The following is a 17511-nucleotide window of genomic DNA, read 5'->3' on the forward strand; positions in this document are numbered from 1 at the left end:
AGGTACAGAGAACACATTAGTGGTTGCCAGAGGTGGGGGTGGGTGAATGTGTGAAGGGGGTCATAAAATTTATAAGTCATGGGGATGTAAGGTACAGCGTAGTGTGTGTTATAATGTATTGATTTCATATTTGAAATTTGCTAACAGGGTAGATCTTAAAAGTTCTCATCCCAAGAAAAAACATTTAACTATGTATAGTGACATATTCTAGCTAGACTTACTGTTGTAATCATTTTACAGTATTTAAAAATATCAAGTCATTATGTTGTACACCTGGAACTAATATGTCAGTTATCTCAGTTTAAAAACTGTGTTAGTCACCCAAGTTTTATAATAAAGTAACAATGTATCATTAAGGATCAGAAGAATACAAAGGCTGAGTTAGAGGAATGTACATTATAAAACTAATTTTTTTTCTTATAAAATTAATTTTTTTTCTCTTACTACATTCAATAGATTGGTTGAAGTCTAAAAGGTATTTGTCCCAAAAAAGAAATAGTTAATGAGAACTAAACCTCCAGTGAGATGTTTTGTTTTTACTCTTCAAAGTAGAAAGCTAAAACATTGGCTGTGTTCAGTGTTTTTAAAATGACTTTATTGAGCAGCCTTATATGTTGTTAGAGTATCTGTTGAAAATAATTTGGCAATGTGTATCAAGAATATTTTAAATGGTGTAAACTCTGACTCAGTAAATTTCACATTTAGGAATCTATCTTAAGGAAGTAATTGAAAATCCAGACAAATCTATGCACAGAGATCTTCCTGTTTAGAGTTGTTTGTAGTAGTGGAATTGGAAACAATGGCCAGTATTAGAAGAATGACTGAAGTATAGAAATATATTTCTATACATTGTACATGAACATTGTACATGATGCTATACTTAAAAATGACGTTAAAGAGTTGATAATGATAAGTATGTTGTGTTAGTCACTCAGTCATGTCCAACTCTTTATGACCCCATAGACTGTAACCCACCAGGCTCTTCTGTCCATGGAATTCTCCAGGCAAGATTCCTGGTTTGGGTTGCCCTTCCCTGCTCCAGGGTATCTTCTCGATCCAGGGATCAAACCTGGGTCTCCCTCATTGGGAGCATATTCTTTACCATCTGAGCCATCGGGAAGCCCTCATTTTTTGACATTTCACTGAATTAAAAAAAAGTTTTGTGGCAACTCTGGAGCAATTGATCAATACTGTTTTTCTAACAGCATTTGCTCAATTCATGCTCTGTCACATTTTGGTAATTCCTATATTTCACACTTTTTCATTGTTATTTGTTATGATGGTCTGTGATCAATGATCTTTTACTGTTGAAATTGTTTTGGGGTGCCACTAACTATGTCCATATGAGATGGTAAAGTTAATTGGTAAATGTGTTCTGACTGCTCCACTGACTGGCTGTTGTCTTGTGTCTCCCTCCCTCTCCTTGGGCCTCTCTATTTCCTGATGACACAGCATTATTAAAATTAGGTCAGTTAATAACCCTAAAGTGACCTTGAAGTGAAAGGAAGAGTTGCACATCTCATACTTTAAGCTAAAAGCTAGAAATGATTAAATTTAGCGAGGAATGCATGTAAAAATGGGCCAGAAGATACTCCCTCTTGTGCAAGTTAGCCAAGTTATGAATGCAGAGAAAAAGTTGCTGAAGGAAGTTAAAAGTGCTACTCCAGTGAACACACAAATGATAAGAAAGCAAAACAGCCTTACTGCTGATAATGGAGAAAGTTTTAGTGATCTGGATAGATCAAACCAGTCACAACATTCCCTAAGCCAAAGGCTAATCCAGAGCAAGGCCCTAATTTTCTTCAATTCTGTGGCGGCTGAGAGAGATGAGGAAGCCGCAGAAGAAAAGTTTGAAGTTGAGATTTAAGGAAGCCGTCTCCATAACATAAAAGGGCAAGGTAAAGTAGCAAGTTATCCAGAAGATCTAGCTAAGATCATTAATGAAGGTGGCTACACTACACAGACTTTCAGTGTGGCTGAAACAGCCTGCTGTTGGAAGAAGAGGCCATCTAGGACTTTCCTTAGCTGGAGAGAAGTCAGTGTCTGGCTTCAAAGGACAAGCTGCTGACTCTCCTGTTAGGGGCTAGTGCAGCGATGATTTTACTATTCTGAAAATCCTAAGGTCCTTAAACCTGTGCTCTGTAAATGGAACAACAAAACCTGGATGACAGCACATGGTTTATTGAAAATTTTAAGCTCATCGCTGAGACCTACTGTTCAAAAAGAACAAATTCCTTTCAAAGTATTATTGCTCATTGACAGTGTACCTGCGTCATCCAAGAGCTCTTATAGAGATGTACTTACAGTTAATGTTGTTTGCTAACACAACATTCATTCTGTAACCCATAGATTAAGGGGTCATTTCTACTTTCAAGTCTTATTATTTGAAGAAAAAAATCATGAGGCTATCACTGCCGTAGATGTGACTCCTCTGATATATCTGGGCAAAGTAAATTGAAAATCTGCTGAAAAGGATTCACCATTCTAGATGTCATTAAGAAGATTTGTAATTCATGGGAAGAGGTCAGAATATCAACATTAACAGCAGTTTGGGAGAAGTTGACCAGACCCTCAGGGATGATTTTGAAGACTGCGAGACTTCAGTGGAAGAAGTAACTGCAGATATGGTAGAAATAGCATGAGAACTAAAATTAAACGTTGAACCTAGAGTACTTCCCCGGGGTCCAGTGGCTGATACTCTGCTGTCAATGCAGGGGACCGACATTTGAGCCCTTTTCAGGTAATTAGATTCTACATGCCACAACTGAAGCTCTCGTGTGTCACAGCTGAGACCCAGTGCAGCTGAATAAATAGGTAAATACACATTTTAAAATGTTGGACCTGGAGGTTTGTCTGAGTTGCTACAATCTCATGCTAAATTTTGACAGCTGAGGACTTGATTCTTAGGGATGAGCAAAGAAAGTGGTTTCTTGAGATGGTAGCTACTCCAGGTGAAGATACTGTGAAAATTGTTGAAATGACAACAAAGGACTTAGAATATTACATAAACTTGATAAAGTAGTGGAGGGGTTTGAGAGGATTAACTAATTTGAGAGCAGTTCTGCTGTGGGTGAAATGCTGTCAAACAGCATTGCGTGCTACAGAAGACATTGTTCCTGACAGAGAGTCCACCAGTGCAACAAACTTCTCTGTTGTCTTATTTTAAGAAAGTGCCACATCCTCCGTGCCCTAGCCTTCAGTGACCAGTACCCTGATCAGTCAGCAGCCATCAGCGTTGAGGCAAGACCCTCTGACTAGCAAAAAAGATTATGACTCTGAAGCCTTAAATGATGTTTAGCATTTTTTTTTAGCAATAAAGTATTTTTTCATGAAAATGTGTACATTTTTAAGACAATGCTATTGCATACTTAATCGACTACACCATAGTGCCAACCTTAACTTTTATAAGCCACAGAAAACCAGAAATTCATGAGACTCATTTTATTGCAGTGATCTGGAACCAATCCTGCAATATCTGAGGTGCTTGTACTCAAAATTTAATATATGTGGTGACCTTAGTTTTTACCTGTAGGTAATACAAAAGAAGAAAACTAGAAAGAACCTCTGGGTGGTAGGAATTTGGGGTGTGTTTCTTCCCACTGCTTCAGTTAGGACTTGTTATTTTTATAATCAAGAGTGATATAAAGAAGAATGGCGTACACAATGAAAATTACAGTTGTGACCACTGGCTTACGCAAGTCACGTTGTACCTTTTAGCTACAGAAGCTGAAGGAGATGTGCCAGAGCTTTATCATCAAAGAAAAGGGGAAATAGCAAGATGCTGGATCAAGTACTGTTTGACTCTCATGCAGAATGCCCAACTTTCCATGCAGGTAATACAGTCAAAAGTGATCTTTTCTCTCTTAAACAGCAGGATGTAAGTAAAAACTTAAAATGGGAAGTATGCTTATTGGGCTCACTGCATGTGTATTATTCATGGCATGCAGAAGGCTTATTTCTTGCTTTCCCGTCTCAGCCTGTTCAAATCTTACTCATCCATTAAGGCTGTCTCAAACAGCACCTCTTCCTTCAAGACTTGCCATTGGATAGAGCATAAGCCCCACCAGAGGGGAGTCTTCATCATATTCATACTTTGTACTAATCTCTAGACATAACAGGTGCTCAAAAACTATTGAATGTATATATGATTCTTAAACCCTACAAATCTCTTCTCCCTCCTTTAAGAACCCTTCCTAAGTCACTTGACTTTGTATTATCCTTATTCATATTCTTATCTTATTCCTTTCCCTCTTCTTAGACTGTAAGCAACCCGATGGCAGGAAATCTTACTAATCTTTATATACTTTAGACAGTAAATATATCGATAAAAATACAAGTATAAATGTATCTGGAAACAGCCCTGCTATTTTGTGGCTGTGTCTCCATGGCAGGTAACATCTCTGTGTCTCAGTTTCCTCACAAGTAAGATGGAGATAATAATAGTCCTTAACAGTGTTCCTGTGAGTTAAATATGTAGAAAGGGCTCAGAACGTGTGCAGGAGGTAACTAAGTCCTCAATCAGTGTTAGCTGTTGTTGTTGATACCATTATTACTAATCCATACTTAATGGATTCTAGTTCCTAATCAGAGCTCTGGTGGCTCAGATGGTAAAGAATCCGCTTGCAATGCAGGAGACCCAGATTCTATCTCTGGGTCAGGAAGATTCCCCTGGAGAACGGAATGGCAACCCATTCCAGTATTCTTGTCTAGAGAATTCCATGGACAGAGAAGCCTGGAGGGCTACAGTCTCTGGGGTCACAAAGAGTCAGACACCGCTGAGAGACTAACACTACAGAGGAAAATAAATCATTTGGATGCATATTCTAAAGTACATCGGAGACTTTCTTGGAGTTGTCATGCCTCTTTTCTGTTTATATGCATTAAAGTATAACCATTTTTACTAGTAAATATAGAACCTTGTGAAACTACTATATGAAATAAAAGCAGACAAACCATAAAACCCCAGAAGCAGGAGTGTTTCAAAGGTGAGAGCACTTTGGAGGTAGAGGGTAAAGATGAGGCATATTTGGAAAAGGAAGGAAGTGGGGAGAAGAACTAGGGAGTTTTTTGTCTAGAGAAATTGCAGCCCAGAAAATCTGTAGCGTTCTTCTGCTCAGAAAGCAGTCTAAAAAGTGTGTAAATAAACACACTGCCAGGAAGCATGGTAAGTAAAAAAGATTCAGAGACTTAGGCCGGCATTGGAAGTAATTGTGTCGAATAAAGCGCCCTGTGGTTTACTCTTACCATTGCTTTAGTCCATGCTTTCCAGACTGGGCACTGCAATTTACCACCTGCTTGTTTTAAACTCAAATAGTTGACCACACTGCTAAATTACTCAGATTTCCTTTAATCTGACTTTGTTACCCTAGCTCTGTCCTTTGATCATCTGCTTACCTGAAAAGCCTTCTTTAATTCAGGTTTAATAACATAGAGAAATTTAAGTATTTATTTCTGACAGGTTTATAGTAGTTATTGTACTATGATGAACAAAAGTAGACCTGGTTTGTTACGTCATACGAAAGTGCAACTTTAGTTAAGTTCTACAAAGGAGAGACACAAGATATAAAAAGTCACAGTGGGAGGAAGTAACATCTGAAGGAAGCTCTGGGAATGCTTAGGAATTTCTGGACTGGAGAAAAAGCACAGCATCCCAAGGAGCTGAAGCAGCATGTTGAAAAGTTGTGTGGTGTAGAGAGCATGGTGGTGGAAATGATGGAGCAAGGCCCGTGAGGCTGGAGCAGAGAGAGCGTGTGTGATAGAAGGCCGAGTTAGAAAGGGGCTGGAACACGCCGGGCCTTCCGTGACTGGAAGCCTTGGTGGGGACTGGTCACTTAGGTGGCAGAATGGAGGACTGAGGAAGGCACGCGTGGACGAGGAGATTACTTAGATCGTTGGACAGTGGGGGCGGGAGGTGAAGGGAGCTTGGGCGAGGATGGCGGCAGAAGAGATGGTGGAAGAGTGGGTGCGAGAGGTTATTCAGGGGGCAAGACAAAGGATTTGATGATAGATATGAAGTGTGGGCTGCGAGAGGAGAGAGACATCAAGGATCATTCTCCTGCATCGAGTGGCTGTCCAGACCCAGGGAGTGACCTTCACTAAAATAAGAGTAGACTAGGAACCTGTTTGCGGAAGAGGGAGAGTTCCATTGTGGACGTATTGAGGACGAGGGCTCCTAGTCTTCTGAGAGGAGGAGGAGGCGTGTGAGGAGCTTTAGTTGAGGGTCTGGAGCCTAATAAGAGCCCGGTGTGCCTGAAGATTTGTGGCTCCTCCTCCTGTGGATGGCAGTTGCAACCTTGGGCACAGATAGAGACACCTGTGTGCAACAGAAATAGAAAACCAGCTACATGTGTCACTTCAAGTTTTCTAGTGGCTGCATTGTGCTCAGTGCTGTCATCACGTCCAACTCTCTGTGACCCCATGAACTGTAGCCTGCCAGGCTTTTCTGTCCTTGGGATTCTCCAGGCAAGAATACTGGAGTAGGTTGCCATGCCCTGCTCCAGGGGATCTTCCCGACCCAGGGATCGAACCCGTGTCTCTTATGTCTCCCGCATTGGCCAGTGGGTTCTTTACCACTAGCACCACCTGGGAAGTGGCTCCATTAGACAAAGAAAAAAGCAGGTGAAATTAATTTTAACTTGTATTTCTTCCACCTAGAATATATAAAGAAATATTAATTTCTATTTGTCATTAATACTAAAAAAGTTGTTGCACTATTTTATAATTTGTACTAAGTCTTGGAAATTGGGTGTATATTATTTTACACTGATCACATCTCAGTTTGGACATTTGAAATGCTCAGTAGTCATCCATGCGCAGCACATGACTGTTCTGAACAATGCAGATCTAGAGAGAAGACTTTAAAATGAAGAGAAGAGCTGGCCTTGGGGCTGACCACTGGTTATCTGATGTTTAATTTTATCATCCAGGAAGAAGAGAATGAACTGACTATTCTTCAGCCATCTTAGTTCCTTCCTCTTTTTTTTTGCCCCAGGAGGTAGGGGAGATAACTTTAACTATGATGGTAGATTTAACAGTGTCTTTATTTTAGTATCTTTGAGAGACCCAGAGCATTATTTCTCTGTAGTATATTTTATTAAATAACTTAAAACATCATGCTGTTAATCCAATGGAATTTCTTTGCAGTATTTTTAAGTCAGATTTCAGCCTTACTCTGATGTTAAAATATCAATACTAACAATGTATTACATGTATGTAATATTTCATAGCTCTTACAGTTTTCATATTCATTTATGTTATCTGAAGGAATAACTAATAATGAGTTAGTTCCCCGAAGAGGAAAGTAATAAACAGTTTAGTTGTGTTATTTACTTTTTTCCTAGTTTCTTTCATTTTTAATTACTTGGAATATAACTAGAAAGAAGTCAGGATTTCCTGGTGGTCCAGTGGCTAAGACTCCACGCTCCCAATGCAGGAGGCCTGGGTTCTATCCCTGGGTCAGGGAACTAGATCCTGAATGCCTGCAAGTAAGAATTTGCTTGCCACAAACTAAAAAATCCCACATGCCACAGTTAAGAGCTGGATCAGTCAAATAAAAAAAAAAAAGATAAATATTAAAACTAGGAGTTTTAAAAAGATGTGGGCTTCCCTGGTGGCTCAGATGACAAAGAATCTGCCTGCAATGTGGGAGATCTAGGTTCGATCCCTGGGTCGAGAAGATCTCCTGGAAAAGGGAATGGCAACCCACTCTGTAATCTTGCCTGGGAAATCCCATGGACAGAGGAGCCTAGCAGGCTACAGTCCATACGGTCACAAAGAGTTGGACACAACTGAGCGACTAAAAGAGGTGATTATAATACCTCCCTCCACCAGGTTGGGAAGTAAGAGGGTTTTCTTGTCTTTACTCTTGTGTGTTAGTTGCTCAGTTTTGTTCGACTCTTTGCATCCCCATGGACTGTACCTGCCAGGCTCCTTTGCCCATGGACTTCTCCAGGCAAGAAGTGGGTAGCCATTCCTTTCTCCAGGGGATCTTAAATTTGCTTTAGTACTGACAGCAGGAGACAAGTCAATGTCTGTCTTCCTTAACCATAATTTATTTTTTTCTTTCAGGACAACATAGGAGAGCTTGATCTTGATAAACAATCTGAACTTAGAGCTTTAAGGAAAAAAGAACTAGATGAGGAAGAAAGTGTTAGGAAAAAAGCTGTGCAGTTTGGAACCGGTGAACTGTGTGATGCCATCTCTGCAGTGGAAGAGAAAGTGAGCTATCTGAGACCTTTAGATTTTGAAGAAGCCAGAGAGCTTTTCTTAACAGGTCAGCACTATGTCTTTGAGGCAAAAGAGTTCTTTCAGATTGATGGTTATGTCACTGACCATATTGAAGTTGTCCAAGACCACAGTGCTCTGTTTAAGGTGCTTGCATTCTTTGAAACTGACATGGAGAGACGGTGCAAGATGCATAAACGCAGAATAGCTATGCTAGAGCCCCTGATCGTGGACCTCAATCCACAGTACTACCTGTTGGTCAACAGACAGATTCAGTTTGAAATTGCACATGCTTACTATGATATGATGGATCTGAAGGTTGCCATAGCTGACAAGCTGAGGGATCCTGATTCACACATTGTGAAAAAAATCAATAATCTGAATAAGTCAGCACTGAAGTACTATCAACTCTTCTTAGACTCTCTGAGAGACCCAAATAAAGTCTTTCCTGAGCATATAGGGGAAGATGTTCTTCGCCCTGCCATGTTAGCTAAGTTTCGAGTTGCCCGCCTCTATGGCAAAATCATCACTGCAGATCCCAAGAAAGAGCTAGAAAATTTGGCAACATCATTGGAACATTACAAATTTATTGTTGATTACTGTGAGAAGCACCCTGAAGCTGCCCAGGAAATAGAAGTTGAGCTAGAGCTTAGTAAAGAGATGGTAAGTCTTCTTCCAACAAAAATGGAGAGATTCAGAACCAAGATGGCCTTGACTTAATGATCCTTGTTTCTAATGACAGAAGATGTGCAATATTGAGGAGATTTTTTTCCCCCTTAGTTAAACAGACCCAGTTCCATTGTGATGTTTAACTTAATAGCCAGGTGAGTGCTGCAGACCAATTGAGTCTTTGCTAGGACCTTAATCAGCATAATTAATAATTTATACCTAATTATGTAAATACATTGCCTTGTTAAAGTGACATGTGATTGGTATTTCAGATTGCTCGTTTCCTATTTAAATATAAGCCTTTTCTGCCTCATTTTCTAAAAGTAGGTTTTTTGTTGGCTAATATTTACTTGATGGATTTGTTAAGGGAAAAAATGCTGGCTAATATACCTGGGGGGCAAGTTGTTACTGTATTAAAATTGAAAAAGTAACTTCTTGTAGTTATTCTTCCCAAAATATTTACTTTCCTAAAAAAAAGTTTCCTTTCTGAGATATTAAAAAACTAAGTTATGTTGTAAAATATTGTAGTATGTTCCATTATAGAGGAAAAAAGGCTTTGTTGGAAATATAATAAATTGACTTGTTTCACTAACAAATCTCCCATTTATTCTTTTGTCTTCTTGTAAGAATTGGTTTATTTTTGATACTTCAGAAGTATTACCTTATTTGAAGCCAGAGAAGAATATTTCTTTGGTAATGTTGTACAGAGAGAACACATAAAATCTTACTGAGTATCCTTACTGAAATACTACCATGTACCAGAAAAGTTCTACTGGCTTCAGTTTCTCAGTGGATCCTTGTATACTGGTGAACCTTAAGGCCTTGTTGAAAAAAGATCTGTACATAATAACATTGTTAATATATGTTATTTAAGAAATGGGGCTCCTCTTCAGATAGTGCAGAATTCAAGATCAACTGTAAAATTTGATACAGAGAATAGCACTGCATGTTAAGCTAGTCCTAAGCACGCCAGGCCTCCCTGTCCATCACCAACTCCCGGAGTTCACTCAAACTCATGTCCACAGAGTCAGTGATGCCATCCAGCCATCTCATTCTCTGTCGTCCCCTTCTCCTCCCACCCCCAACCTTTCCCAGCATCAGACTCTTTTCCAGTGAGTCAACTCGTCGCATGAGGTGGCCAAAGTATTGGAGTTTCAGCTTGAGCATCAGTCCTTCCAATGAACACCCAGGATTGATCTCCTTTAGAATGGACTGGTTGGATCTCCTTGCAGTCCAAGGGACTCTCAAGAGTCTTCTCCAACACCACAGTTCAAAAGGCCTGGCGTGCTGTGATTCATGGGGTCGCGGAGAGTCGGACACGACTGAGCGACTGAACTGAACTGAACTGAACTGAAAGTGTTCTGAAGCCAAGCCTAAGATTCTGTAATGTTTATGTATGTATGGTAAATACCTTGCTTTTCCTTTGAGGTCAGTTTGCCGGAGGGGCGCGGGGATGTGGATCTTTGAATGCAACAGCACTGTGTGATTCACTGAATATTTAATACTTATTAAATATCTTACGTGGGTCAGGCACTGTTCTTGCTTTTCTGAGCTTAGAGGATACAATAATGAAGAAGATCAACAAGGTCCTGTTCTCATGGAGCAAGTAAATAGAGAAGCAAGAAGATTTCAGGTCATGAATGCTATTAAGAAAGAAACCAGAGGGACTTCCTAGTGGCCCAGTGGCTAAGACTCCCCACTCCCACTTCAGAGGGCCCAGGTTTGATCCCGGGTCAGGGAACTAGATCCCACATTCTGCAACTAGAGATCCTGTATGCTACAACTGAAAGAGCCTGCATGCCACAGCTAAGACCAGTGCAGCCACATACAATAAATATTTTTTTAAAAAGGAACCAGAATGCTAGGTTGACATTTAATGGGAAGTGGAGCTAGTTTAGTGAAAGTGACCTTGAAAGGCCGCTGAAAAGGTGGGAAGTGACAATGAAATAAAAATTTAATGGGCTAAAGGGGCAGAATCACTGTAGATGGTGACTGCAGCCATGAAATGAAAAGACACTTGCTCCTTGGAAGAAAAGCTATGACAAACTAGGAAGCATATTGAAAAGCAGAGACATTACTTTGCCAACAAAGGTCCATCTAGTCAAAGCTGTAGTTTTTCTAGTAGTCACATATGGATGTGAGAGTTGGACCATAAAGAAAGCTGAGTGCCATAGAATTGATGCTTTTGAACTGTGGTATTAGAGAAGACTCTTGAGAGTCCCTTGGACTGCTCGGAGATCAAACCAGTCAGTCCTAAAGGAAATCAGTCCTGAATATTCATTGGAAGGACTGATGCTGAAGCTGAAACTCCAGTACTTTGACCACCTGATGCGAAGAACTGACTCATTGGAAAAGACCCTGATGCTGGAAAAGAATGATCAGGAGGAGAAGGGGACAACAGAGAACGAGATGGTTGGATGGCATCGCTTGCTCAGTGGACATGAGTTTGAGCAAGCTCAGTTGGTGATGGACTGGGAAGCCTGGTGTGCTGCAGTCCATGGGGTCGCAAAGAGTTGGACATGACTGAGTGACTGAACTGAACTGACTGAAAAGAGCAGCAAAATCAATATTCTTTGGGAGAGTATTCCAGAGAATATGAGGCCCTCAGGCTGGACCAAACTTAGGAAGCAGTTTTGAATTTGAGAAGATAGGAAAGGCCTGTGTGACTGCAGTAGAGGAGCTGGGACCCAGATGGGGTGGGGCAGGTGTGGGAGAAGACTTTGTAGATGAGGATAAGGAGTTAGGATTTTATTCTAGGCTTAGTGGGAACATTTGTGGATTTTTTTTTTTTAAAGGGAGAACGTGATCTGATTGGCATATTAAAGAAAAACTGATCTGGGTCCTGGGAGGAGAATGGATTGTAGGGAGAAGGAGGAAGTGCCAAAAGAGAAGCAGAGAGACAAGCCACATTCCATTAGGATTAATGCAAGGGTGATCGAGTAGGGATGGAGAGAAGTGGATAAATTCAGAATGTGCTTTGGAAGTAGAACCACAGGATATGCTAGAGGATTATGTGGAAGGCCTGAGGGGAAGGGAGTCAAGAACCATATTAGGTTGAAGTATGCAAGAGACCCTCATTTCCTGTGGGGTTACAATAAAGAGTTCTGTTTAGGATATTAAGATACTTGAGATGGAATGATTGCTAACGGCCTCCTTTAATCAGACTTGAAAGTGAAGGGATCAAGAGGAGGCAAGGAGGGGAGGGAGGTTGACTGGGGATGTGAGACGGCTTTGCATCTCAGGTCCGCTCATTTCTTCAACTCTCTTGAGAACTGACTCTAGAACAAGTTCCCCTGTTATAAGTCTTTCTTGATATGGCCGTTTTGTTCTCAACATTATTCAGTCTCATAACTTCCTTTTATAGCCATTCAGGTGTTTCCTTAACTTACTGAGCTCTTTCTGTGTGCTCGCTGTGCTAAACTCTAGATGATCTGCAAGGTGCAGCCTCTTAAACCCTGATAGCTTTTCCTCCTCTCAGCTGTTACTCAACTTGAGTTCAAAGGTAAAATTCAACTGTAACAGGCACTGGCCTTAAAACCAGTCTTTATCCTTGTAACCATCAACATACTTTGCTATTTACTAGTCACTAGATAGCAATCTAGTGACTTTTCATATTTTAAGACTTTGTCTTTAGTTATCAGCAGAAAATCTGGCTGCATCATGGCCTGCACTGTTCACAGAACCTGTTTCACAGACTGCTTTCCTGAGCACAGGGTCCCAGAGACAGCTGTTCTCTGAGACTTTGTTGTTTCCCTGGATTAGTAGTTCTCAAACTTTTTGGTCTCAAGGCTCCTTTGCACTGAAAATGGAAGATGCCAGAGAGCTTTTGTTTTATGCAGGTTGTAAAGTTATATCTTTCTGTGTTTACCCTATTTGAAATCTAATTTTGGGAAACTTTAATAATTTAATGTTAATAAATCCATTGGATTTTTTTTTTTTTTGGCTGCACCCTGTGGCATGTGGGATCTTAGTTCACTGACCAGGGATTGAACCCACAGCTTGTGCAGTGGAATTGCAGAGTATTAACCACTGGACTACCAGGGAAGTCCCTGGATATAAACAAATTTATGAAAAAGTGGAAAACTTCACATTTACTTTCAGAAAAAGTGGCATACTTTACATTTTTGAAACACAGTTAATGTCTGACTGAATAAGAAGCAGGTTGATTCTCATAACTGATATGAGTTAACATGTCATGTAGCTTTTGGAAAACCCCACTGTACATTTGTGACAGTGTGAGTGAACAAAGTCATGTCATATTATTATGAAAATAGTTGCATGGGACATCATGCTCCACTCTGAGCTTCCCTGGGCCCTACCTTAAGAACTGCTGCCCTACTTTATCTCCAAAATAAATAACTCATAAAACTCAACAACAACGAAAAACAACCCAATCAAAAAGTGGTCTGAAGACCTAAAGACATTTCTCAAAGAAGAGACACAGTCAGCCACAGGCACATTAAAAGATGCTCAGCATCACTAATTACTGCTGCTGCTAAGTCACTTCAGTCATGTCCAACTCTGTGTGACCCCATAGACGGCAGCCCACCAGGCTCCCCTGTCCTTGGGATTCTCCAGGCGAGAACACTGGAGTGGGTTGTCATTTCCTTCTCCAATGCGTGAAAGTGAAAAGTGAAAGTGAAGTCGCTCAGTTGTGTCCGACTCTTAGCAACCCCATGGACTGCAGCCTACCAGGCTCCTCTGTCCATGGTATTTTCCAGGCAAGAGTACTGGAGTGGGTTGCCATTGCCTTCACTAATTACTGGAGAAATGCAAGTCAAAACTACAATAAGGTACCACTTTACAGCCGTCAGAGATGGCCATCACTGGCCTTTGTTACAAATAACAAATGCTGTAGGAGGGTATGGGAAAAGGGACCCCTCCTACACTGTTGGTGAGAATGAACATAAGTTGCCACTATCAGAAACAGTATGAAGGCACTCAGAAAAGTAAAAATAGAATTATCATATAATCCAAGAATCCCACTCCTAGGCATGTATCTATACAAACTGTAATTCAAAACGATACTTGCATCCCTATGTTCATAGTAGCACTGTTCACAATAGCCAGAACATGTCAACAACCTTAATGTCCATCAATACATGAGTGGATAAAGAAGGTGTGGTACGTACATACAATGGAATACTACTCAGCCATGAAAAGAATGAAACAGTGCCATTTGCAGCAACATGGAAGCAACTAGATCCTGTCATTCTAAGTGAAGTAAGTCAGGAAAAAGACACACCAGATGATATCACTTATATGTAGAATCTAAAACATGGCACACATGAATCTATCTATAAAACAGAAATAGACTCATAAATAAACTTGTGGTTGGCATTGGGGGAGGGGGAGGGAGGGACTGGGAGTTTGGGGTGGAGAGGTGCAAACTATGACATTGAGAATGTTTACACAACAAGGTCCTGCTGTATAGCACATCCAATATAGCATATCCAGGGAAGCATATCCAATCTCCTGGGATAAACCATAATGGAAAAGAATATGAAAAAGTATGTATACATGTGTGTAATTGAGTCACTTTACAGCAGAAATTAACATAACATTGTAAATCAACTATACCTCAATTAAAAACGAATAGCTTCCCTAGCCTGTTCTGAGTTGGACAAGGTACAGAATGGATGTTGAGACTTAGTTTAAGTCTAGCTGCAGTGGCAGGTATAATCTTCCCATGAAAAGAAAGAAATAGACTCCTCTATTTACTCCACATTGGCTTTGGTTGAGTGTATAGTCATGGCAATGTCATGGCTTTACTATCTTATCACGAATGTATTGGGTGTCATGGGAATGCTGGGTTCTTTCATCCTGTTATGTTTGCTTCAACTCTTGTCAAAGCTGTTCCGTTGTTATTTTCATCCCTATTAGTGTGGAGTTGCTGAAGGGTAATAGTGGTTCCCCCTTATGAAGCTGGTTCATGGTTCTGGGGTTGTTTTGCAAAATCTTCCATGAAATACATATGGCCAGAACCCTTAGATGTGTTGGCCGCATGACAGAACTTGGGCCAGAGGCAGTGACCTATCAGAGCCACAGAGCCTAGTGTTCTTTGTCTCACCCCTACAACTAATTACTGCAGCTAATGACTGTACACTGAGGTAATAAAAAGTGGACTTTTTTTCAGGGAGCAAGCAAGGGAAACTGTTGTTTGTCCTTACTCCCCTCTGCTTTAGCAAAGGCCCCAATAAAGCCTTTCCTGAACTTCTAGTCTGTTTTCTGATCAATTTCTATTGATGAAAGAGACCAACAAGCCTGGTTGGTAACAATTTGTGGTGCCCAAAGTGGGGGTCGACCCCTACTGAGGAAAGGATCTGGGCACCTCTGGGACACCTAACACTGCTTCCATGTGGGTGACAAGAGTCTGAACCACTTGCTTCAGAGTCACCTTAGTTTGTTAACTCTTCCTCCCTGGCCCCTGGGGTCTCAGTCCCCTCACTCAGGCAATGCTTGTACCTTTTCTTTTATCACCACTTCCCCTTTCCCTCGGCTGAAATCGCTCTCCTTTTCTCTCTGTCCTCTCCTTTTGAAAGAGTGGACTGAGCAGCTGTAGCGTTGTCCTCTCAGCTTGTGAGGCCTGCTCCCTCTGGCCGGCAACAGCTCACCTTGATAGGTGACGAGCAGAGGTGGGAGAGGCTTACTTCATACCCTGCAGACCTTGGTCCAGGGGCTCCCCGCTGACTGGAGATTTATGCGAGGGATACAGGTTCAAACCTCATATCCTGTAGTGACTGGAAGTCTGATCCTCCTAATATTCTCACCTTTACTTTCCTGCCGCCAAGAGAACTCCCATAGGGGACGGGCTAAAGCAGCAGATGTCTATACACTGGTGTATGTGTGAGAGGCCATCTGTGGGTTGCAGTCCCACACAGGACAGACAGTTGGCTGGTCCAGGCTCTTTCACTCCAGTGGGCGGGAGACAGGTGCTCCCTCCTTCACTAGCCCTTTCTGGAAGCGTGTGGCTGGGTGAATAGACACCACAGGGGATGGGTTGAAATGGTAATCTCTGTGTGTGTCTTTTTTTCAGTGTTTTCTGTCCCTCCTCCCTTTACCTCTGCCTCAGTCCTCAACCCGTACTCCTATCCCCTTTATCCTGAAAACTTCTCTGTGTTATTAAGTATTATCATTGGTATCTCTGTGAAGTAGTTTTGTCTGTGCAATAGCTCCTGCAAGTCTTTGCTGACATTGTGGAACACTGAAAGCTTGAAATACAAACAAGCCTGCTTTGCCTTGGACTCGGCCTTGCTGGGGTACTTAGTGGGATTTTAAAAAACAAAGACAAGACAGGAGTTTGCATTTTCCCCTCCTCTGCTCTTGCCATGGGCTTGTAACTCCTCTTCTGCCTGGGCTCTCAGGAAATACTTGATTCATCTGTAGTCCCCCAGACTGAGGGGTGGGGGGGCGGGGAGGTAAAGAGAGACATTTTAAATACAAGTGGGAAAACTGAGATCTCTGGTTCTGTAGAAATTAACTTGTCTAGCTTAAACCTATGACTTTAATTAATAGACTTTTTAAGAGTTATCAGTATTAAGGATAATACTTTCACTGTACCCAGAGTTACATGAAGTCAGTAAGTGCATATTTTTTTCTGTTATAAATCCTGTTAACAGGGAAAAATAACCTGATATGATTAAATTTTTAAGTAAATGTAACTTGGATAAGAAAGTTTTTGGTAAACTATAGGAATAATTATGTTTTGGGAATGTTCATCTATAAGAGTCTCCAAATTTTAATAAATTTGAAACTAAATGAGAGTAATTGGATACTCATACCATTTCAAATAAGATAAAATATTGGAACATTAATTGCTAAACAGGTCTACTGTCGTCTTCTTGTGAGACAAACTAAAGATGTTTGGTGCCACCTTACATGTTCTTTAGCACTGATTGGAAAAGTAAGGTAAAGGACAGTTCATGGTTGCTTAAGTAGGATGTGTGTTTTCAGAAAAGAAGGTGTGAGGACTGGAAATATGTTTTTTGAAAGGAAGATGGGTGATTTTTCCCTAGAGCTGGCAATTTTTGAGCGGGGAAAGAATAAGAGACAAACTTTGGCTACAGAAAGTTTTAGAGGATTTGCAGAAGAGAAACTCTTGAGAGAAGAGTTTGTATGTGGTTAGGATTTCTCAGGTTGGATTAAATTTCAATAGGTAATTGGATTTTTTTTTTTTTAAAGTAGGTTGATGCAGGACTGGATTTGGTTCTTCTCTCTCATAAGAGAGTAAAATTGTCCTGGATGCTGCTTTTGAGAACAGATCATGTGAGTTCCTGTGTCTTTAACTGACGTTCAGTTCAGTTCAGTCGCTCAGTCGTGTCCAACTCTTTGCGACCCCATGAATTGCAGCACACCAGGCCTCCCTGTCCATCACCAACTCCCGGAGTTCACTCAAACTCATGTCCATCGAGTTGGTGATGCCATCCAGCCATCTCATCCTCTGTCGTCCCCTTCTCCTCCTGCCCCCAGTCCCTCCCAGCATCAGAGTCTTTTCCAGTGAGTCAACTCTTGGCATGAGGTGGCCAAAGTATTGGAGTTTCAGCCTCCACTGGTCTCCAGTAGCATATTGGGCACGTACCGACCTGGGGAGTTCCTCTTTCAGTATCCTATTATTTTGCC

The 17511-nt window shown here is 41.1% G+C and overlaps 1 protein-coding gene across 2 annotated transcripts in view; it reads left to right on the top strand.

Moving 5' to 3' along the window:
• Positions 1-11602, top strand: part of KIFBP (kinesin family binding protein) — a 62518-nt gene extending 50916 nt beyond the window's left edge. Inside the window, exons 6-8 of one of the 2 annotated variants that reach the window (XM_088841932.1) lie at positions 3718-3833; positions 7341-7484; positions 8068-11602. In XM_088841932.1, the coding sequence (XP_088698058.1) occupies positions 3718-3833; positions 7341-7484; positions 8068-8943 (1136 nt within the window). In that variant the 3' untranslated portion in view covers positions 8944-11602. The remainder of the gene's footprint in view (positions 1-3717; positions 3834-7340; positions 7485-8067) is intronic. The other variant, XM_055425583.2, reaches the window with a different exon arrangement.
• Positions 11603-17511: the final 5909 nt, after the last annotated feature.

Source organism: Moschus berezovskii, chromosome 12, assembly GCF_049115385.1.
Source record: "Moschus berezovskii isolate FMDL1 chromosome 12, NW_MosBer_1.0, whole genome shotgun sequence".
NCBI lineage: Eukaryota > Metazoa > Chordata > Mammalia > Artiodactyla > Moschidae > Moschus > Moschus berezovskii.